This window comes from Triturus cristatus, chromosome 3_1 (genome assembly GCF_964204655.1).
Source record: "Triturus cristatus chromosome 3_1, aTriCri1.1, whole genome shotgun sequence".
Classification (NCBI taxonomy): domain Eukaryota; kingdom Metazoa; phylum Chordata; class Amphibia; order Caudata; family Salamandridae; genus Triturus; species Triturus cristatus.
The window spans coordinates 208,082,794-208,105,490 of record NC_140583.1 but is presented as its reverse complement, the minus strand read 5'-3'; the positions used below and the strand labels follow the sequence as shown (position 1 = coordinate 208,105,490).

The 22,697-nt window shown below is 46.2% G+C and overlaps 1 protein-coding gene across 1 annotated transcript in view; it reads left to right on the top strand.

Moving 5' to 3' along the window:
* LOC146859935 (carbonic anhydrase 12-like) overlaps positions 1-22,697 on the top strand; it is a 309,381-nt gene that overhangs the window by 18,022 nt on the left and 268,662 nt on the right. Inside the window, exon 2 of the mRNA XM_085643677.1 lies at positions 3,150-3,170. Within this exon, the coding sequence (XP_085499803.1) occupies positions 3,150-3,170 (21 nt within the window). The remainder of the gene's footprint in view (positions 1-3,149; positions 3,171-22,697) is intronic.

Sequence of the window (22,697 nt, the reverse complement as noted above, 5' to 3'; positions counted from 1 at the left end):
GGGTGAGCCCTTATCCGTAAGGAGTGTCCTTGCGGATAAGGGTTCGCCCCAAAGGTGCTAAAGGTTCCCTCATAAGGAGTCCACGAACTATGGTTGAGCAGAACACCTGTGTTACAGGTGCAACTTAGGGATGAGAACTTGAAGATTTGCTGGTGCACCTTGGCCCTTTGAGGCAGGTGAGTGCAACCTCTGCAGCTGTAGATCATACTTTGCATAGGAAGTAGATCCTATTTCAGTAACATAGGTGGGTGTTTCAGTGGAGATCTGCACAAGTATTACCAGCGTTTAATTTAGAAAATAATAAGTGCTGGGGCACAAAGACTTTTTCAGAATCCCACGCCCGGTCATATCGAAGATCAGGGAGACAAAAACCAAGACTGTACAGTCTTCATTATACCTCCTGCCCCTTTTATCCTTCATCAGACACCCCTGCATCTCTCACTTACAGGTTCTTTTTCATCCCTGCTCTCTCGGTCACTGTTTTTCCACCTTCCTCAGTCTTTCCACCTTTCTTGTTTTCCCCTCTTTTGATCTGTATCAAAGTCTGTTGAGGAAAAATAAGTGCTGCTCCCGGTGGGTCCTACCTGCAACCACTGGCTCCAATTGAGCACGATTTACATATCTTCGGAGCGGACTGTGGTGGGTATCGCTTCATAGATCACAGTCTAATGGAGGTTCCAAAGCCCTACGCTACCATTAACATAGGCCACTCTCCAAAGAGGTGATGCTCAGCATGGAGGCCCCCATCTCAGTAATGAGATAGTAAAAGTGTCAAAATCATTGAATGAGTCATCCTTGTCATTTCTTGTGCTTTAATTATATTTTCTTCAAAATAGTTTTTAATAGCACAAATAAATCTGGTGATCATAGCAGTAAAAGAAGCTATCTAGAATAGATAAACTTTTTGGTTCTTGTATAATTAACTGTCGCCAGTATGGAGTTAGTTATGCTAGCGTGATCAATGTGGAGCTATGCGAAAAGTCAATTGTTGAAAGTACATAAATTACCAGATCATCTTAGTTCTACAATGGAAATAGTAACTTACACCACATTTTGTGCTGCAGAAAGATGATATGAGGAAGTTATGTAGCTGTATGACTTCAGAACATTGTATTAATATAATCACTCCTGTACAACCAGTTTGGAATATCACATTGATCTGTGTCCTGTGCAGACAAATCATTGGCGCCGCTGCTTATATATTCTCATTGCAGACCATAGGTTTCATGGGGAGCTTTGCTGGTTTCTTATGCTCCGGAAACAGGGAAGGCACAGGCGAAAATCGAAAGCATTGCCACCTCCAGGGGAGTTGCACAGTGCCTCTGCCATCTTCGACTGGATATGCATGTGTTGCCGTTGCATCACGAGCCACAACCTGCTATATCCACATGCAGATTTTAACTAAAAAAAAATTCGCTTTCAGTTGGAGATGGATCAAAAGTTGCTTAAATGCAAAACTTGTTCTCCAACACCATGTCAGTCTGCCACTTTGTAAAAGTTAAGTGGCCAGCGCTAAGCTGTTGACTGGTCTAGTCAGATATTTAAACAGGCGGTTAGTTATCGTGGCCTTAACCTCCCTAAATGAGGGACGAGGAGAAGAGTTTTTGTTGCAACTGAACAATGTAAAACCTAAATGCACTTCAGAGGGGATAGAAATAATAATTTCTTCTTTACTACGAACGTGTCTGAGAGTCATGTTTACATCAGACTCTCTTCTCGAAATATCGGTTCCTTTAAGAGGAGTCTGACTTTAGAACATGGGCAGGCATAGTGCATATCTTTTGAGGTCTGACGTCTTGACCTCTAAAGGGCCTCTTGCCGAGTCGTATACTTACTGTCCAATACTGTACTGCTCTGCTGGGATTTGAGTGACTGGATTTGCAAATTGCGACGGATGCTCGATGGCTTCAAGGGGCTATAAAAACAGACACAGTAACAACCAAAAACCCTAACAGAAAACATACGTTTTTCAAGCCTTTCTAAAAGAATAAAAAGTTTCCTCAAATAAGAGGCACAGGGACTGCAGCATATAGCTTTACATTGAAAGTGCATTTCACTGGGAAGTCAGTGAAGAATTTCAGATTCACCATCAGAGCTGTAAGATTACTGGGAATAAATGGAAAGTTTGTACAGAGGATTTTGGGCTGAAGGAAACATGAAAAGAATACTACATTAATTTGCAGAACCTTATTGTTTGGCATTCTCACGTAGAAATGCCAAACTCTTGACCTTTCCAGCCAGGATCGGGGTGGAGTCTAACATTAGCGGGCCAAGGAGGCGGATCAGGGATTCTTTCTGCCAAGCAGCAGGACCTTGGATTTACACCTGTTCAGTCTATCTTGAAACTTTCCCTGAACCTCCTAAACTGATTTTTTTAGTCCTGGGAGAAGCTGCATGGGATGTTATCCTTCCTAACGCAAACTTCACTAATGTTGGCTAAAGGTTATGTATAGATGTTAAGGAGAACTGACCATAGAGTTGAACCTTGTGAAAGATATAGAAACAGCTGCCTTACGACAAGACGATAACATGATGGACTATTTTGAATTCTGCTGAAGGAATCTAAACCTTCCTAGAGCTATTTTTATTATTACTGACTCCTTTATTGAACAGGCAGGTTCCCTATTATCTGGTGTGAAGATGTAAATTAATCGATATATCACTGGACGAATCTTTAGTATCCAAATGTGCAGAACGTTATAATTTGTTTGTTTGTTCACCCATCTTTTTACTGTTAAAGTACTATGGTCAAACTTTTCCTAATACTCCTTACTGTGTATTAAAATAAAATACTTCTGTGGTTAATGTACTGTGTATTAAAATGAGCTATGGCTACTTTTACAACCCAATGACCCATTCGTGGCTTTCCCTTCATCTGTACCATGTGATGTACCTGTGTGCACTGACTAGGGAATAGTGCTGACCAATCTGAGAGTAAGGGAGGGACCTGCCAATGCAAATCGCCTATTGACAATCCTTTTTTTATTCAAAATACACACGGTTGACAGTCTGTGCGCAGCCATTCAAATTCTTTCCCAATTTCTAAAATGCACAGCCCTTGACTCACTGTACAAGGTAGCAGCGTTTCTAAGCAAGTCTTTAGAAGTCGACGATGTTCATCTCATCTTTTTGTTTTTCTTTCTTTACAGGTTATAATTGGTCTTATTTTGGTGAGTAGTGTGTGTTTTCTACTTTTCTGTATTTAAAATGTATTTTATTCTCTATTGACCTGTAGTTTAGTATTTAGACGTGTACATTAACCTTCTCTTGCAAGTGTAAGTCAAGCATGTGATTGTGTGTTGAAAGCAGTGCTTTTGTGCAGTGTCCATCGGGAACTCTTGGCCCAGGAGTCTTCTACGCTGCATCGTCCATTTGAAGGTGAGATCAATAACGCGGATAAAATGACAGTTTGTTTGCTGTAGTTTGAGGTTACCACGAGCTACTAACTCTTACCTCTGACATCCTATATACATCTGGTTTTATATCCAGAGAGGCAAGTGTTCCTTCAGCTGATGAGAGCAGTGGTTAGTGTTTTTCTTGTGCATGGAAACATTTGGTAAGAAATCGATACAATGCGCAGCCAACTGGACATTTACTCCAGTCTCTGCAGTTCCACATAACTTGCAAGAATTGGAATTTCGGTTGGATGGCTCCGATGGTTCTGGAGCCATCCTGGAAGCCAGGAAATTCATGCAAATTCTCCCCTTGAGTTGAGGCCTCTAGGCACATTTATGCTATACAGGGTAGACTTTTTTTAAGTTCATCCTTCAGGACTCACCAATGTCCTCCTTTGGGAAGGCAGCTGGGGAGGGAATATTCTGAGAATAGGCAGTCTTTTTTTGTCAATGAGCGCCTGCTGTTCTCCGGCCGCTGTGCTGCAGGCATGCTTGATAGATCCTTCAGGATTACCTGCGGGGAGCATGTCTTCGATTCATGCAGCCTCCTATCATGAAGGTGTTCGTCATCTTTGTGAGCCTAGGCGGCCTGGTTCTGTACTCATTAGTGTGCTGAGGGGTTCGGTCAAGGCCTCATGAGAATAATTAAATGAGACATGGATCTCATTGTGTAGGGAATTGGGAAGGGTGGGAAGTCGCGCTGGCCTTCGGGTGCTAGAATGCTGGATTTGAGGATATGTATCCTAGACTTGAAGCGTATTGCTTCCCAACCGGTGAACAGCTGGGAAGAATCTTCAGGTTGTGAATGGAGGTGTTCTCTCACAGCGTCTACTTGCCTTCCATAGTAGAAATGACGACCTCGGGTTAGGGCATGGGTCCTTATCCCAGTAGATGGAAAAGAGGTTACATTGCATGAGCGGAAGAACCTACTGTTGTGCTTTGATAGTGCATGAGCACCCTCCAAGTTTTTCCTTTTGGAAATAAACAGACAGTGAGCTCACCAGCATTTTTCCAATGGCAGGGCATTTATTGCAGGGAAGTACATAATGGACATGGATTCCTTTCAGCTGGTCATGGCACCTCTCCAACACTTGAGAGACATTCAAGGCACTCTGCGAGACCTGATCATACGCTCTCCACTCTGTCAAACTTACTCCAGTAGCTTCCCACGAGGTTTGGGAGAAGGTGGGCGGAAATGAGCTGGGGTGAGTAGACCTGGGTGCCTTCAGAACGGTGTTTTTGAGGAAGCCAGCAAGGTGGCTCAGTGAGTTAAGTCCTTGTGACTGCATTTTTGTATCTGACCCGTGACTGACCAGCTCAAATCTGACACAGCCAACATAACTTTTTAATCTTAGTACCTTTAAATATACTAATAACAATACCTATTTACAAGGATTTGAAACAGGAAAACTGTGGCATTAAGTGTTGCATGAAACAATTTATCAACCATGGTTTCTCGGCACTACACTACATCTTCTATTCCCATCTTCCGACCCCACCCAATGTTCCTCTAATTATGTTTTCTGTGTACAGCACTTTTCTGCACTGTGTGCAGGAGTATTAAAGAGCCACTAAGTGAGTGATTGCGGTGAGTGAGCTATCATGTCTAAACGCGTGGGGCTGGTGAGAGGCCTCGCCAGGATGTCTAGTATACACTGATACTTCAAGTGTACTATCTTCTCATTTACTTTTAACAGGGACCCACTTATACCACTTTCACGCCGAAAGACCTTGCCGGACAGTTTAGTCAAATTTTAAGACCTTCCTAGTGTGCCCTGAATAAATTAGACATGGGTTTTATTGGAGTGCAAAATTCTCTGTTTTGAACTGACCAGTAGGGAGCCTTACTTTCTCTGAATGACTGTTTTCCTTTAAAACGAAGTAATACGAGCACACAATACTGCTGAAGCAGATAAAAAAGCACATTTTTCGACGGTGGCAACATTCACTCGTGAGTCTTACACCAGCAACGAAGCGCTGCTGCTCGCATGCCTGCCCTCACCGAGGTGGAGCCGGCAGGGATTGTGAGTGAAGCTTCTTGCATGTGCCTGCCCTCACCGAGGCGGAGCCGGCAGGGATTGTGAGTGAAGCTTCTTGCATGTGCCTGCCCTCACCGAGGCGGAGCCGGCAGGGATTGTGAGTGAAGCTTCTTGCATGTGCCTGCCCTCACCGAGGTGGAGCCGGCAGGGATTGTGAGTGAAGCTTCTTGCATGTGCCTGCCCTTACCGAGGTGGAGCCGGCAGGGATTGTGAGTGAAGCTTCTTGCATGTGCCTGCCCTCACCGAGGTGGAGCCGGCAGGGATTGTGAGTGAAGCTTCTTGCATGTGCCTGCCCTCACCGAGGTGGAGCCGGCAGGGATTGTGAGTGAAGCTTCTTGCATGTGCCTGCCCTCACCGAGGTGGAGCCGGCAGGGATTGTGAGTGAAGCTTCTTGCATGTGCCTGCCCTCACCGAGGTGGAGCCGGCAGGGATTGTGAGTGAAGCTTCTTGCATGTGCCTGCCCTCACCGAGGTGGAGCCGGCAGGGATTGTGAGTGAAGCTTCTTGCATGTGCCTGCCCTCACCGAGGCGGAGCCGGCAGGGATTGTGAGTGAAGCTTCTTGCATGTGCCTGCCCTCACCGAGGTGGAGCCGGCAGGGATTGTGAGTGAAGCTTCTTGCATGTGCCTGCCCTCACCGAGGTGGAGCCGGCAGGGATTGTGAGTGAAGCTTCTTGCATGTGCCTGCCCTCACCGAGGTGGAGCCGGCAGGGATTGTGAGTGAAGCTTCTTGCATGTGCCTGCCCTCACCGAGGTGGAGTCGGCAGGGATTGTGAGTGAAGCTTCTTGCATGTGCCTGCCCTTACCGAGGTGGAGCCGGCAGGGATTGTGAGTGAAGCTTCTTGCATGGCAGCTTTGCACGTTGAACACATTCGGTGTGAGCCCCCCGTAGTGCTTCTGAGCGTGTACTGCCTGTCCTGTGCAGTGCATCCTGCAAGGCCCCCTTGCACTGAATGTACCTGTACTCTGCATGCAAAAGGACACTACACCAGTTTCTGGTCCGCTACAAACACGTTTGTAGGGGAACATGCAGTGCTCTGTATTGTTCTTGGAGCTGATGAAAATATTTTAACCAGGCATATGCCTAGACCATTTCCTTTGTCAGTGCTTTCTTTTTTGTTGTGCCGCCTTAACGTACATAGCTGGGAGCGATGCCCTTGTCATAAGGAGAACTTGCATCCAGTGTCATTTCATCCATTTGAAGTTAGCATCCTGGGATTTGTAGGCCCATGTGTATGGGAGGACCAATGAAACTGAAGGTCACAGCGTGCTTGGTGCTGTTGGCTGAAAAGCCTTGATTGGCTGAAAGGCACCATTCTGACCTACGGCAAGACCATGCATGAACCTGCAGTTCTCTGATTGATTTTATTGTTTTCATGAGGTTTTGTTTGTTTGTTGGTCAGTGTGTTGGAGACGTGCTTTTGTGTTTGCTTTGACAAAGCGAGCTGGTGAGCTCAAGGAAGTGACAAGAGGGCAGAAACACTAGTGATAGCAGAGCCCTCGAGATCACAGTACACTGCCCGACTAGCTCATCCAGTGATGGCTTTTCTTTACCTTGTCAGACTAGTAGTACTGACTTTAAAATGGCATCAACAGGACTACAAATTTCAGAATGCACAGAAAAAACTGACCTGTAGGAGCTACTTATGCCTGGAACTGGGAAAGTTAACAGTCCGCATCTCAGAGAGAGCCCTTTCGAAGTTATAGCGCCAGCTTTGCTGTAATTGGCAGTGGGTCTCACACTTCAGAGTGTGCTTTTAAACGATGAAAGGGGGTGTCCACTCATTTCAGTGCCCATGATTTGTTTGCAAGGGAGGCTGGGAGGCAAGAGGTCAGAACAAAGGCATGGCCATGAAGTCACGGTCTTGTGGTGCTGACAGGATACTTATTACATGCAGTGAGTGAGTCAAGAGGGGAGCAGGCCTAATGCCTTTGATATTAATGCTATGTTATATAATGTTATGTTATATACATTTCTAAAGTGCAACGGTTACCCGGGTGTGTCCTGGCACTGACTGCTACCCTCTGATTTCAAGTTCTTATGGAGATTCTATACGTTAAAGAGCCAGGTTTTTAGTTCCTTTCTGAATACCAGAAGATCAGCGGTATTCCTAAGATGGCAGGGGAGATCGTTCCAGGCCTTTGCTACGCACATGATGAAGCTTCTCCCGCCCCACATAGCTTTCTTGATGGGGGTATTGTCACCAGTTTAGCTCCTAGCGAGCGCAGGGTTCTTTTGGGGGTGTACCATTGAAACCGCCGTATAAAGTATTCTGGACCCATTCCATGCAGAGTCTTAAAAACCCGTGCATAAAGATTTAAAGCGCACCCGTTTCCTGGCTGCCAACCAATGCAGTCCTTTGAGTTCTTGGAAACCGAGACAAATTCTGGTGTGCCCGTAAGAAGTCTTGCTGCCGCGTTTTGCAGAATTTGCAGTTTATTTAAATATCATTCTTGAATATCCAAATACAGGCTGTTACTATAATCCAGCCTTGATAGGATGAGGGATGTAACGACAGTGCGTTGACTATCTTCTGGCAGGAACAGCTTTATTTTTTTGATCATTCTGAGAGAGTGGAAGGTGGCTGAGGCCGTATCATTTATCTGATCACCAAAGTTTAGTCTGTCATCCACTAGAACTCCTAGTTATATCTATCCACCGAAAGTGATCATGGGAAGGTGTCCGTGGCATAAAAACAGAGACTGAGTGGGCACCTAAGCGCGCAACGTAGAGGGAATCTAGCGAACAGCCCCAGGAGATTCCTCTCCAAATGGTATGGAGGAAGCATGCGGACAACACTGGCCTGCATCTCCAGATTAAACTGTAGAGCTGCCTCTCACCTTTTCCAATACTGGATGCTAGGAGCGCCAGCCATCCTCCGAGTGTTGTGAGACTAAGGACCACATGAAACTAATATACTGGTTGCAAATGGCGCACCAACCTTTTGCATTCTGTATCTGATTTTACGACATAACCTTTGTACTGTTGGGACGATTCACAAAATCATTATATCCAAGGGATGCGGAGTGACCTGCCTAATGAATATCAATGAGGCAGATGGTAATTGGTGACATCCTGTGAATGGCTACACACAGATGGTGGCCTGGATGGGATAGTAGACAACCATCCCAGAGTATGCATTTGCAAACTAAAATCTTTTTTCCTTTTATTTGTTCAAAAACAGCCCGTTTCTTAAAGTAACTAGTGCTTCTAAAAAAAACAATATGTGTGTCTGTTTGGAAAAACATTTTGAGGATCAGGCCCTTGTTACCTGTGGACCACTGCCTACTCTCTCCGAGACGGTCACCATGGTTCACTTACCACCTCCAGAATTGTGGTTGCAAACCATCAAACCGAATTTCTGTTTAGAAGGAACACTTATTTGACGCCCCTTTCAAATTGTGATGTGGTATGGGTCGCAAAACCTATTTAACTAGTCAGAAAGAACTTTCCACTTGTAAAAATGTTTTTGTACATTACAAAAATGAATTTCGCAGTTGTGAACACAGATTTTTGAGACTCGCAGGGTTTGCAGTTGCAAAATCCTTTAGTAGTACATCTGGCTCGAAGTATCCAACTTGCTGCCAGTTTCTCTTGATGCAGCACACACCCAGGACATGTGCAAGGTATTGCCCCATCTCACCCACAGTGATGTCTGGTGCTATGTGGAGAACCAGTTGATGGCATATTTCTGGGCATTCTCCCTCCCTCTCACTGATATCTTGCTTTGGACTAGGGTCACTCCAGGCATACCAGAGTGGTGGGTGTCCATTCTCCCTAAAGCTAGTCTGCAAGGGCATTGGGATTGGGAACCTCTGTCAGGAAGTGGTCCCCAGTAGAACACCCGTTAGGAGTGATGCAGCAGCAGCAATGGTGCCAGTTCTCTTCAGTGCAGTCTGGAGCAGCAGGAATCTTCCCCGGTGCAGTCTCTGTTCTGAAAGTCCAGCGAGTCCAGACGGTCGAAGTTGAAGTGGTATGTGATCTGAATCTTGTCCCACGACGAATCTAGGGACCCACCCACAGGTAAGCCCTTAAGCACCCTTAGGAAAGAGTTGGGACGATTCAGGGGTCCCTCCCTGAGGAGGAGCAGGACAGTGGGGAGGATACCCCAATGTCCTTTGTCCAGTTTTGCGCCAGAGAGGAGTCAATGGCTCCCTGAACTGGTTTCAACTGGAGTATGAAAGGAGGGCACCAAATGTGCCCTTCAAGCAGTCTCATTGGCGCTGGCAAGCGCCCCTGCCCAGCCCCAGTACACTAAACCCTGTCTGGCAGGTGGTCACACCTCCCTGTGACAGGATATCTATTGTTCTGCCTTCCCCTACTTGAGCTTGGCTCAGCAGCAGGACCGCAGAAACATGTCTCTGGTCGGCAGCAGCCCTAGCTTGCTGTCCGGTTCTGGAAGACTGGTACCAGGAGCACTAAGGGCCTTCCGGAGGAGCGTTACGGTGTCATTGAATCTAGGGGGTATGATTCCAACATGTATGATAGAAACATGACAGGGTTAGTTACAGCCAGTTTATAGATGGTCATCGCGTAATGACGCATGGCCACTCTATATGTCCTAATGGCGGATGCACTTACAACCCGGGAGAATGGACTCCGAAGGTTGTAGAGGTGCACCGCTCATATAGGGGCACCCTCCCATTTAGGACCCAGCACCCTGCCTTCAGGATTGAAAGGCCTGCCTTAGGGGTTACTTATAGGTTTTAAGTGTAGTGACCTCAGATATTGGGAAACCTATATCTTTCGTAAGTAGTGCTAGCACCAGCTTACTCAGGCTGCAATGGCAGGTCTAGAGTCACAATTTGAGTGGTCTCTCATGGGCAGCATATTACATGCTTCAGCCCATGGGAGACCTCTGGTGTACCTATGCCCTGGGTACCTTGGTACCATATACTAGGGACTTACGAGTATACACCAGTTGCCAATCCTAAGTACCTAAGTACTCCCCATGTCCAATTTAAGGAAGAAGCACATAGACTGGGGTCCTGATTTGTAGGGTCCCAGTCAGACTAGTCCAAAAACATAATGACACCAGCAGAAAGTGGGGGTGACCAGGAAAGCAGATCTACTTTCCTACAACACTATGCTTCAATCTAAGGGGAATAATGGAGGACATCTACCTATGGCATTTGCACTCCTAAAGCACACACTCGCCTGTAGCCCAGCGTACACAAATTAGCCAGAGAAATAAAATACCTTCCACTTTGAACCATATCCCAAATAGCTCCGAGCAAGTGCATGAAGCAAACGAATACAGCATTCTTACCTCATCCATCCTTCCTTTTCGGCATCTATGCATATCTCCTTCCTTCCATCCAACCTTCTTTCCATCACTCTTTATCTCATCCATTCCTCCTTCTCCTTTTTCATCCTTTTTTCCATCCTGCTTCGTCTGTCCTTCTTGCCATTCACCCTATGACCCTCTCTCCATCTAGCTTGGTATTCATCAATCCGATCTCCGTCTTTCAATCCATCCATCCTTGTCTCTACCCCTCTCTTTCTTTCTGTGTTTGCTAGCATCTTGGAGACTACACACATCTCTAATCAAAGGCTTATCAACACAAACTTAAATGTTTAATGTTACACAGAACAACTCAGTGACCCCCGCCCCTTCCTTAAACTGCTAAATCGGAGGGTTAATGTCGTCCCTGCTGGCCTACCATACATTCTGCACTTGCTCACCTTTCTCTTAATAAGTGGGGCCCTAAAGTTGCAACATGCAAGCCTTTGGATGAAGACCACTGCCAATGGGCTAAACCGTATCCTAACAAATGTTGCGGCCCTCTTGAAGTGCTGAGCTACTCGCATCTATCTCCGCCCGGTCTGTGCTCCTTCTGACCTTGGGTTTGGTTGGGAGAAGTCATCCCTGGCTCTGGCTTTACCACGGTCCTTCATTTGGTTCATGCTGTACAGCAGGAACAATTGGTGGTAAGGGGACCTTACTTTTAAGAGCTTGCTTTATCACCAGTTTCTTATGAAATGGGTTAGCCAGTGAGATCATGTGTGTTCTCATCTTGAAGCCGAGGGTTAATTACCAAAAGCAGATGCATGTGCTAGGTTACTTTACTTTTAAATCCAGCTGGTTTAGACTATATTTGATGATGCTTCTGCAGCCTGAAGCGAAGATTTGGTGCCCAGAATACTAAGGTTCAGAATCGCAGGCAAGGAACTATTCTGATCGAGCTACACAACCTGCACTCTAGTCTTCGCCGTTTTGCCTGTGGTCTCTCAATTTGGTAAACCTGGTCAGCCGTTGCCTGTAAAATACAGCCAAGTCCAGATGTAAATGGTCCTAGACATCACTTATAAGCAAACCTGTGCACTAGTTTTTTTGCTCATGCCTGCGTCCGTTTTGCTCTCAATCTTGGTGAATTTGGTAGTGGGTGGGGGTGCTAGGAGGTGTGATGTGGCAGAAGTAGGGCAGAAGCTGTTGAACTTGTCTGCTCAGATTCCCTGAGAAACCGTCCCAGCACTGTCCGTCTTTTTGTCAAACCAGTTATATATCACTTAACTTTAAATGTATGCACACAGCTCTGTGTTTAATCAAATTGAAGCACTCTATTGCATTTATCAATGCATCACTCCTGAACTTCATGCATGGCCTGTAACCGTCCAAACAAGCATGATGCCAGAGCAACAGTATGTAAGTCCTCATCTTCTGCAATGGCAGTCAGGGTAGAGCATGCTGTTGAGGTTGTGTACACTGAACCGCTCACCTCTCTCCCTCCGGGTAGGAAACAAGACCTAGTTTCCATCACAGCATTCTTTCTGCTAGTGTCAACTGGATCACACTCACAAAACTGGATGTATTCTCTATGGATGGGTTGTGATGGCAAGGCCCCTTGGTAAGATGGCAGTCCTTGAACTCTTGATCTAGGGTTGTGACCCGATGATATAGCCTCAGGGCTTTTCTCTAGTTCCCAAAGCCAGCAGTAATTCAAAACTGATTTGGAAAGGAAAGGGTCCCTATTGGGCCCTATATTGATGTCCTTTACAAGTGAAACACTGATTAACTTCTCAATAACGATACCTCAACAATGCCTGTAACATGCATCCAGGTAATCCATGTCGCTGTGTTAACTCCTGTTTACATTTCAAAAGTTTTTCTTAATTTGCTTCCTAGGAGTGTTTGTTTTTTCCAGGATGATCTTTTCTGTAGTGTTTTTCCACGCAGCATTTTATTCTTGGGTTGTGTTCACTGTGAAGTGGGTCAATTGTAGACATCTGTGTGAGCGTTGGGTGGGTGATTATTAAGGCTACTATGGAGAACTCAGGCCTGGAGGCTGAAGGCAGTGCAAGGTTCTCTCGGTGGGTCATAAAGGTGTTCAGAATACATGCTCATCCAGTCCTTGACTCATCGGCAGATCGCACAAGGCAAGACCGACATGTCACTTGTAATTGTGATTATGTGCAAAAGTGTGTGAAGGAGGTACAAAGCTGTTGGCATATTGACAAGGGGGAAAGGAAAATAAATTAAGTGCTTGCAGTGATTGTGTGTGGGGGACAGTGAAGTGAAGGGCTGCAACTAAGTATAGAGTGACGAGGGTGCAGAGGAGGAAAGATATGAGTACTGAACTATGCAGGTGAAGATGACAGAAGGATATGGGGGAGAAAGGCTTATGGACATCAATTACGATTTGCTCACCACCCCTGGCTTGATCCTTGCGACCCTTGGCAGTGCCTCCTGGCCCCAGAAGTGGCAAAATCAGTGTCAGGAACACAAGGGCATCTACTCCCCTCATTACCCCCCTCCCAAGGACCTGTGCTAGCTTGGCGCCCATTACCTGCGCAGGAGTTGGCCAGAAGGACCTGATGGCAGCAATCACTCCCAACCTCCTGCGTTCCTGCAGCCTCTATTCGACGCAATTCAAGTACCCCTTGTAGGGCCCCATGACACAGCTGTTATGTTTATCTAAAAGGACAAGGATGCCTTATATGGACCCGAACTGTCACACCAATCATGACCTCACTCAGCAAGGCTGCACAAAATTACAATAAATACAACATAGCAACCAAGTTGCAAGAGAAAAATTGGTTAACACGACAAACCAAGAACAAGACACACTCTCCCAGGACACATTATCCGATAGAACTTCTGGAGCCAAGAAAATCGTCTACTGCCCCATCCCTAATTGTGGACAACCCTGAGAAATCCTCTCTAGAACTATCCAAACCCACAAAGGGGTAAGGAGGGGATGTTGCTTGCTAAGGGGATGGCGGCCGGGAAAAGAAAAATTCAGGCTGGATAGGAGATGGGGTTCCCAGGGATTGGGTGGCGTCATTACAGCAAGGTGGAGAGCGGGAAACAGACACGATCGCAGGCTTGCGGACACATTTATGGGCGGCGCCTGCCATGATCCAGTGTGTGCGGCCCAGGATGCTCTCCAAGTGCTTCCGGAGCCACAAACTCCAAAGAGAGCCAATCGCAGCTTGCCTTACTGGGAGGCAGCACTGCACTGTACTGCCGACCCCATTCTCCCGAGCCAGTCGAGACCGCCATACGTGCGGCTTCCCTGAGCTGGGGGATCCTTTGTCATATGGCCTGATTTGCAGAGGCCTCCCCATAAATGAACACTTGACCCACCCCAACAACAGACCCGCCCCGTAATAGATAGATGCTACAACTCCATTCTTCTTTGGGTTAGGGGTCATGAACCTCTGGACGTATTTATTTAAAACACAAAAAATCACAGTACAAACATACAACACTTTCATGATTATATGAAATAACACTTCAAATTAGACAACTTTGTTTACATTTGTTTGATGACTAGCCTTAATAGAGACCTAATACATTAAATTCCTAACCATATCTAGACTAGTTCCAGGTTTATCTACAAATTGGGAGTTTGAGTGAGATCTTAACTGGCCCCAGAGGTGTCCCTTGCTCTGAATACCTCTCTTCCCCTCCAAAGGAACCTGGATGGTCTTCTCCTTAGGTGAGGACTCCTCCCACCTGCATCTCCTCAGGGGGTCCATCTGCCCTCCAGGATACCTACAGCGGACACCCCCTACACCCCTCATTATTCCCCCCCACCACCAAGGGCTTGTGCTAGCTTGGCATCCATTACACCTGCACGAAGGTTGGCCAGAAGGGCCTGATGGCAGCGATCACCCCCATCCCCCGCTCCCCTGCAAACTCTATTTGACTCGCTGTAAGCACCCCTTGGAGGGCCCTGTAACACCGCTGTTATGTTTATCTAAAAGGAAATAGATGCCCTATATGGACCTGAACTGTCCCACCAATCATGACCTCACTAGCCACAGGCCTGCATAGTTCATCTACTATCTGGCCTCCCCCTCAAAATGGTCATGTTAACGCAGGAGATAAATTAAACAGGCCAGCAGGTTCTCTAGGAACATTTCATTACTAATCTTTGACAAATGAACTCAGTCCTGTAGGAAAAACGGTCAGCCATGAGAAATGGACAGCAGCCTTGGTGACCTGAACAGCTTACTAACTTTATTTACTCGCTTCACTGAGACATTGAGCGCCCTGACCAATTTACCACTTTTCCCCTGCAACCTTGGGATGATGTGGTACCATTCAAGCACGGATTGAGGGAATTTCTTTGCGAGCCAACCGATCTCGGTGATCATTAGTTCAAACAAATCCCTCCTACCAATGTGCACCAAGTCGTTGCCAGCGAGATGCACTATTACGATCCCAGGGGGCGGGTTCCTCTTGGGCAGCATTGTGTCCAGTGAAGCTCTCCAGTGGGTGAAACTCAGCCTTCTTTGACCATGAAAGGACAGACAGTAACCTGCCTGGGGACCCCTGTCCGCGAAGCATCCTGCAAAATAAACATCCTTAGCATGCTGCACATAAGAATGACCTAGCACCTGCACTTCGCTAATCTCTGCCACCTCCGTGTTCACAGTAGTTGTCCAGAAATCCAGCAGCTGACTCATATCCTCACGTCTTCCACCTGCGTCCATAGGAGAGAATAAAGAGGAGAGAAGATGGTGGTTAGCTGCGATCTCTATAACGTGCAATATAATGCAGCACCTGTAGCAATCGGTGGGTCATCTGCCATTTCTTTGCACTGTCAAGCCTATGAGCCCGCTTGCCTCTGCAGCGGTGGCTCCCCAATCCTAAAAAAAACAATCACACTCAGCAGGGTCATACCCTGCCGCCTGTAGAGCCCTATCAAGTACCCTGCACTGAAACCCGGTCAATGTCATCCCATTCGCATGCACCAAGAGGGGCCCCCCAATCCCAAGGGGCCGATGAGCTAGAAATTACTCCAGGTTACTCAGGGGGCAGCATAGAAAACCTGGCACCCTACGCAAGAGGATTTGGTCACCCCTACCAACCTGGTCTGTTTTGGAGCGGGAAATATTCATCGCCAAGGAACCCTCCAACCACTAAACACTCACCAGCTGCAATCTCCCCTCTAGGTCCCTTTGTTCTCAACCACTAATTCACCCGCCCCGAGGACCCCATAGAAGGCAAGAGAACGCCGCCCTAAACAGGTGGACCTCCTCTGGTGACCTGCAGATACCCCCCAGAGTGCTTCTGATTACTGCAAGCTTCCATGCGTCAATGAGACACCTAGAGTCCCACTTGGCTGTCTCCAGACACTACCACCCCTGCAAAGCTCTCAGCCCAAAGAAAGGTTTAATTGTATCCGCATGCTCCAGCATTTTCGCAAAAAAGATATTGCCACAATGTGGGTGTCTAGTGCATGCAACTGACAGCCCTGGTCCCTTAGAGATCCAAGGAACACCAGGATGGAAACAAATCCCCCACCCCTACGCGCTCCAAGAATTTGCAATATGTGTTAAATGCCCCTCATAGGCATGCCTCATCCTGGCCACTAAACTGGCTACCACGAGGTCTTGTAAGCTTCGGCACCAAGCTGCCACAGATGATCCGGGAAAAGCGTATGACACTACTCTGCTCCTGGGTGGTGAAACGTGAAAACCAGCATCTTGAAATGAGATAAAGCATCAGCAGCATTGTTCAACACACGCGGGACATGTTTGGCCCTAAACAGCACATTAACACTGCAATAGGATTTCCTTTAACAATCTGAGGATCATTTTGCATTTTGCTGACTGCTGATTAATGTACTCTACCACTGTCATATTGTCAGACCAGAATATTATTGACTTATTGTGGAACTGCTCTAGCCAAATGGACAATGCCACTAGAATGGGAAAAGCTCAAAAAAACCAATGTAAGCAACCAGCCCAGACTGCACCCAGTCAGTGGGCCATCGCTGCACGCAAAAGGCTGGGCCCAGGATAGCACTAAAACCCTCGCTGCCTGCCACATCAGTGAAGAGACCTAACCACACAACCTGTGAGGGTGTTTCTCCCTCAGGCCAGATGAAAAAGGTAAATATTAGCTGTCCTACCACTTTTTGCAACTGATGCAGAGTGACCTTCCTCGCTCCCAGACATTCATGCACGGCCTGAGCGAAGGAGGAAATCTTTTCCAGGGAGAGCCTCGAGACCGCAGCAACAGAATCCAACTCTATCCCCAGAAGCTCAATGGCAGTCAAGGGCCCAGTGTCTTTCCTTGAGCCAATGGTACCCCAAACTCTTATCAGTTCGTGGGACTGCAATGTCTCTGTGCACTCCTGCGATCCAGGTAGACCCAAATAGAGAACATCGTCAAGATAGTGCCTCCGCATAAAGACCCATTTGTGGAATGAGGTGAACTTCTGAAAAAAGGAACATGACTGAGCAGCCCATTGGCATGAATCTATCAAAGTAAAATGAGCCCTCAAATTGGAATCTCAGCAGATGGAAATCCTGCAGATACACTTGGGAGCAAGCGGAAGGCTGACTCTATATCAGACTTTGCTAAATGAGTCCCCTGTCCCAGTTCCTGCAGCATCCGAATTGCCTGGTCCAGGGAAGCATACTTGACAGAGCATAGACCCCCGTCAACAGCCTCATTCACTGACTGACCTCTAGAAGCACATAAGTTGTGTATAAATCTGAACTTCCCGGGGTCCTTCTTGGAGACCACCCCCAGGGGAGAACAGACGAAACCCTCAAGGAGGACTGAATCAAAGGGATCCGAGTCACTCCATGATTGGACCTTAGCGACTGCTGATATCTGAAATAGGAGACGCCCATGTACCCCTCCACCGGGATCCGGAAACCCTCCCTGAAGCCTTCATACAAAACCTGAGCTGTTGTGGGATTTCTGCACACATTGAGCCATGGATCTATTGCCATCCAATTATCCAGGGAGGGTGCTCTGACTAAGAGGGGGTGATCAGTCCTGCTTCTTGCCACCCCTGTCCTTGGACTTTCTGAAGTACTTTGACTCCAGGTGGGAGGACAAGTCACAGAATGAGCAACAATGCTTGAATTTACAAGTCTCCGGGGGCCGGGTACAGGATTGCTTGTTCTAGTCCCAAGAGCAACCCTTTTCCTGCCCTGGCTGCTAGCTGCCCTCAAGTCTGCGTGAAAGGGCTGAATTGAGGTAGCGTCAGAGCATTGAGGTTTCATATGATGCACTCCAAGTGCGTCCGGAGCAGCAAACTTCAAAGGGAGCCAATCACAGCCCGCCTTACTGTGAGGTGGCAGTGCTTTACGCTACCGATTCCCCATCTCTTGGGCCAAGCGAGACCACCATACGTGTGGCTTCCCCAAGCTGGGGGAGCTTTTGTCATTCATTAGTTTTCAATGCTTTCTCTGAATTAAGTTATTTGTGTAAAATCTCAAAACTCCAGCAATTTGGAAGCTAAAAAAGCAGCCTATGACATCAGATCTGAAACACATTTGACAACATATGACCTCACCAATGATTTGATTTACGATTTACCGAGCGCGCAAGTACTGGAAAAATATCCTGGTACTGAAAAAACAAACTATGGAAAAACTGGATAATGGCACCAAATGAACTAATCAGTAAAAAGTAGTGTCCTTAAAGATTTTCTAAAAGTCAGTAGCTGATCTTGAGCTAAGATGCAAAGAAAGTAAAATCCAGTATTGAGCGGGGACAACTGAAAAGCCCGTCCACCTAACCGATCAGGGTGAAACCTGGGGACAGATCACAAACCCTTTTCAACATTTATGTGGCTCCATCAGCAAAAATTGTAAGGAAATGGGTTTCGATGTCTGCTCTTATGCCAATGACACCCATCTGATTATATTACTGGTCAAAGAAATTAAACAAAACCTAAGGTAAGTTATATGAGTGCCTAACCGAAGTAACAGGATGGATAACTAATCACTGTTTGAAACTAAATCCAGACAAAACTGAGATCTTGCTATTCGATGGGGGCCACTTAATTTGGGATGCCTCTTGGTGGGCAGATTTTTGGGGGATATGCCCACCCCTAAGAAGTCAGCTAAAAACCTTGAGATCATTGTGGATGACTCTTTCTATGCAAGAACATGTCAAGGCCACCTGCGATAAATACTTTGACATTTTCAAGTTGTTAAGAAGGCTGTTTAAGTGGTTATCGACTGCCTGGCGAAAAACCATAGTCTAAGCTCGGATTGTTAGCTTTTTGGACTATGGCAATGCCCTATTTGTGAGTATGGCAGATTACCTCTTTATGAGATTACAGGCAATTCAAAATGTGGCTGAAAAATGAATTTGCAACATGGACAGATTCGGCTCTGCATCTGCTTGTTTGACATCTTTACATTGGCTACTAGTGTGGAAAAGAGCTAGTTTTAAGCTCTTATGCCAATCTCATAAGGCCTTGCATAACACCGATCCCAAAATCTTACGGGCCACACTGGTTGCATCAACAGGCACACTTAAAATCCAGCTACCCACAAATGTGTGGAAAAGGCCAATGTATTACTACAAATGTTGAGCGCCAATAGACAAGGCCAATAGATCTGGCTTTAAGTTGCTAAAACATGGGCATGTCCAAATGCTATTTGCATGCATTAACACAATAATGTTCAACCTTTTGGCTTTGCCAGTGCTAGGTGTCCCATGGGCGGAATGGCTTTTCGGTGTCCTGAGATAATTTTATGTTTGGTTGCCTCCCTGTTCCACTAGCAACAAAGCCTATATGTTGTACCATTTTTAGGTCGAGCCTGTCAGTGTGCATGCGCTGTCTGCAAAACCTGCTGTAATCAATAAAACCACTCTATTCCCTCCTCCTGCTTACCGTTGGTTCATTCTAGGGTCACTCTTCATTGCTGCCTCCTGTCTCGTTCCAGCAGCCGATTCCCCCTTTCCTTTCAAGGCTGAAGAGCACCACTAAAGTACAGTGTACTTGTGCTTGCCTTTTTATATCCTGTTTGGGAGAACTTTTTTTTAATATTATTAATGCTTCCAGCCTGTCGCTGCTTGTTTTGTCGTCCGCTTCTGTCGAACCTTCTTAATTAGAATCCTGGCTTAGCAATCATTTCCCTTAAGTATTTGTGTTTTTTGTGCTTCATTAGTGCAGCATCCGTGGCCGCGCTTCGCAAGCCTTTTTTTTAATTGCAGTTTTATATAGCGCAAACTCGACCCGAAGGTATCGGACCACTTTACATGAGTACCAGTTGTATTGCAGATGGACACATTCATTTTTAGGCACGGGGAGATATCCTGATTTGCCCAAAATCACAGTATGTTTGAGCCTCCGGCCAGACTCGAACCTGGTTCCCCAGCTTCAAGGTCGGCCGCACTGACAGTTAAGCCACACCCTCTCTCACTTTTGCACCTCTTCGGGTTTTACAACGACATACGGCTCTCGGTGGCAGAGAGTAATTGGCCTGTTGTGACTAGCTTGGCCTGCTGTGTAGGGAGCCGTTTGGACATCTTTTCATTTTTATTATCCTAATGAAACGTACAGAGACGAGTGACATATTGTTCCAGTTAAGCATGTGCCACTGGGTTACCATAAATCTAATCTGCTCTGGCACGCGGCATCTGAGCAGCAGCTCGGTACCCTGTGTGGCTGCCGAATTTATCTTCACTCCAAAGCTCCAGAATTCAGTCTAGACTATCTGCGTCGTCCATAGCACATAACATTAGATAAAAGAAAAAAATCTTCTATTTGGGGGTGCTTTTGCAGGCTGACACTTTTTACCCATTGATGGATTCTCGTTTGATGTTTCTGCATATAATATGTGTGTATTACTTGCAAAGCTACACCTGCATGCTCTTGCAGTATTCTGTATTTTTGTGTATAAGCTGTTTTTATGCTACAGTTCTAATGCTTTCTTTGTCAAGCGCTGTGATGCCCTCCTTGCCTAGTTTGCACTTACTAAAACCATAGATATGTAAATTGAAAGTTACGGCCACAAAATGCCTTTATATCCACGAAGTCTTCCATGTGCCTCTCTCGTGTTACACCTGCAAACCACATTGAGTGTCTGGCTTTTCTGTTGCAGGAGTATTTTTAGTTTTGGGTTTTGAGAGTGAAGCAATCGAACAAACCTAATTTAACAATATATGCACAGAAATGCTTTGGGTCTGGCCCTTAAACCACTGGCTTTCTTCTACCAGCGTCTTTTAGCCATTGGCATGAGACTGTCAGTCCACATCTTGGCTCAGCCTAGTGGAGTAGTCCTCTCACACCCAATGCTTTTGGCTAGATGGGTATATCCGTCCTCCTCCTCTCGAGCATTTGCATTGAGCTGGGTGAGGGGGTAATTTGCATGTGTAACCCTCTCTGTTCCCGTCTGCTGGCTCCTTCCGGAGTGTCTTTCTAATGTGTAAATGCTTCTTGTATTAGCACTATATGCCCAGACCTGTGGGCTTTGCCAACGCTTGTTTCTTTTCTGTTTCGTAAGACCACATTCACATAACAATTGTCCCGTGTCCCCTCTGATTAGCCATGGTAGGCTCATTCGAAGCAGGGTCCTGCACCAACATGAACAGGCTCTTCTTCCCTGGCACGCCATTATCGTGCTCCTGGTCCATGCCACACCTGAGCTCTCCACCCACTAAGGCTGTGATGAGATATAGTTTGGGCATAGCCATGGGCGTCGGCAGAACTTGTTCCGGGGGGGGCAAAATGTTAACGTCATCACCATCCTCTGACATGATGTGTGCCAGGTGGGGCACGAGAAACACTGGGGCGCAGGAGGAGCCATGGGGGACAGGAAGCAGGCTGCATATGATCTCATACACCATAGGGTTGTTGTGCCACAACCATCTCTTTCTTTAATAAAGTAAGATTTCTCTGGTGGTTAATGCAAAGATCTGTGTTTTGTCTACGCCCAGTTAAGAATCATGAAGTTTAACATGCAAATTTAAAATTTGTATTTTATGTATCAAGGTAAGCGGGTTACTGCTTTTGACATCCTCTTGTTACTTGCTGTTCATAACTTGCAATAATTCTAATATATCACAGAGAGCTATGGATTGGCATCAAGGAGTTACATGCAAGTGTCAAGGCATGGGTTTAGAACCTTATTGTTATTTTCAAAATCTGTCTGTTAGCAAGATTGCCAAAAGAGGTCATTCAGAAGTAAGAAAGTCTAACGGGGTTTTAAATCTTGACTTTGTGTTTCTCCCGACCAGGCACTCTTGACAATTTGTAATCCTCATTACCTTATGTAACATGCTGTAGATTGATTTGAACACTTATGATTTATTGTCTTTTTTTAATGTGTGCGTGTGATGTAACATACTCTGACACCCTACACTGTGATGAGAAATGCTATGAAACAATTAAATTAAGAAAATGAGAACATTTTTAAAATCATAAATTGTGTAATTACCCAGATCTGACATACTTACGGTGTGTGCTCATCTCTTATACACAGAGGTTGAACAACATCAAAAACCTGCCTCCAAATCAAATTTTTATTGTACAGAGCACAAGCTGTGTGTCTTAGTTTCCCTCGATTGCATTAGCATTTAGGTGTTAGGATCCAGGTAGTTCCCACCATGGTGATACTCAAACAAAAGGAGTGCTGATGGCCCTTTAAATTAGGCCCTTGTTTCGGGGTTCCACCAGGTGATACTTGAACAAAAGGAGGGCTGATGGCCATTTAAAGTAGTCCATTGTTTTGGGTCCACCTGGAAGTGAAAATAAAAAAAGCCCCTTCACCGCCTGCAGGTTGATGCTGTAGGAGAGTAGGAACTGCTTCTTATGGTTACCCCCACTTTTTGCTGATGTTTCACTGTTTTTCGACTTTAGTCTGGCTGGGGCCCTGCTATTCAGGACCCCAGCCTAGCTGCTTCCTCTCTAAAATGGATTCCAGGTACCTTAGGTACCCTACAGATTGGATTCTGGAGTGCCCTTTTAAGTCCCTAGTATATGGTATACTATGTACCCAGGTCATAGGTACCCTAGAGGCCTACCAGGGGCTGAAGCATGTATTATGCCACCCCTG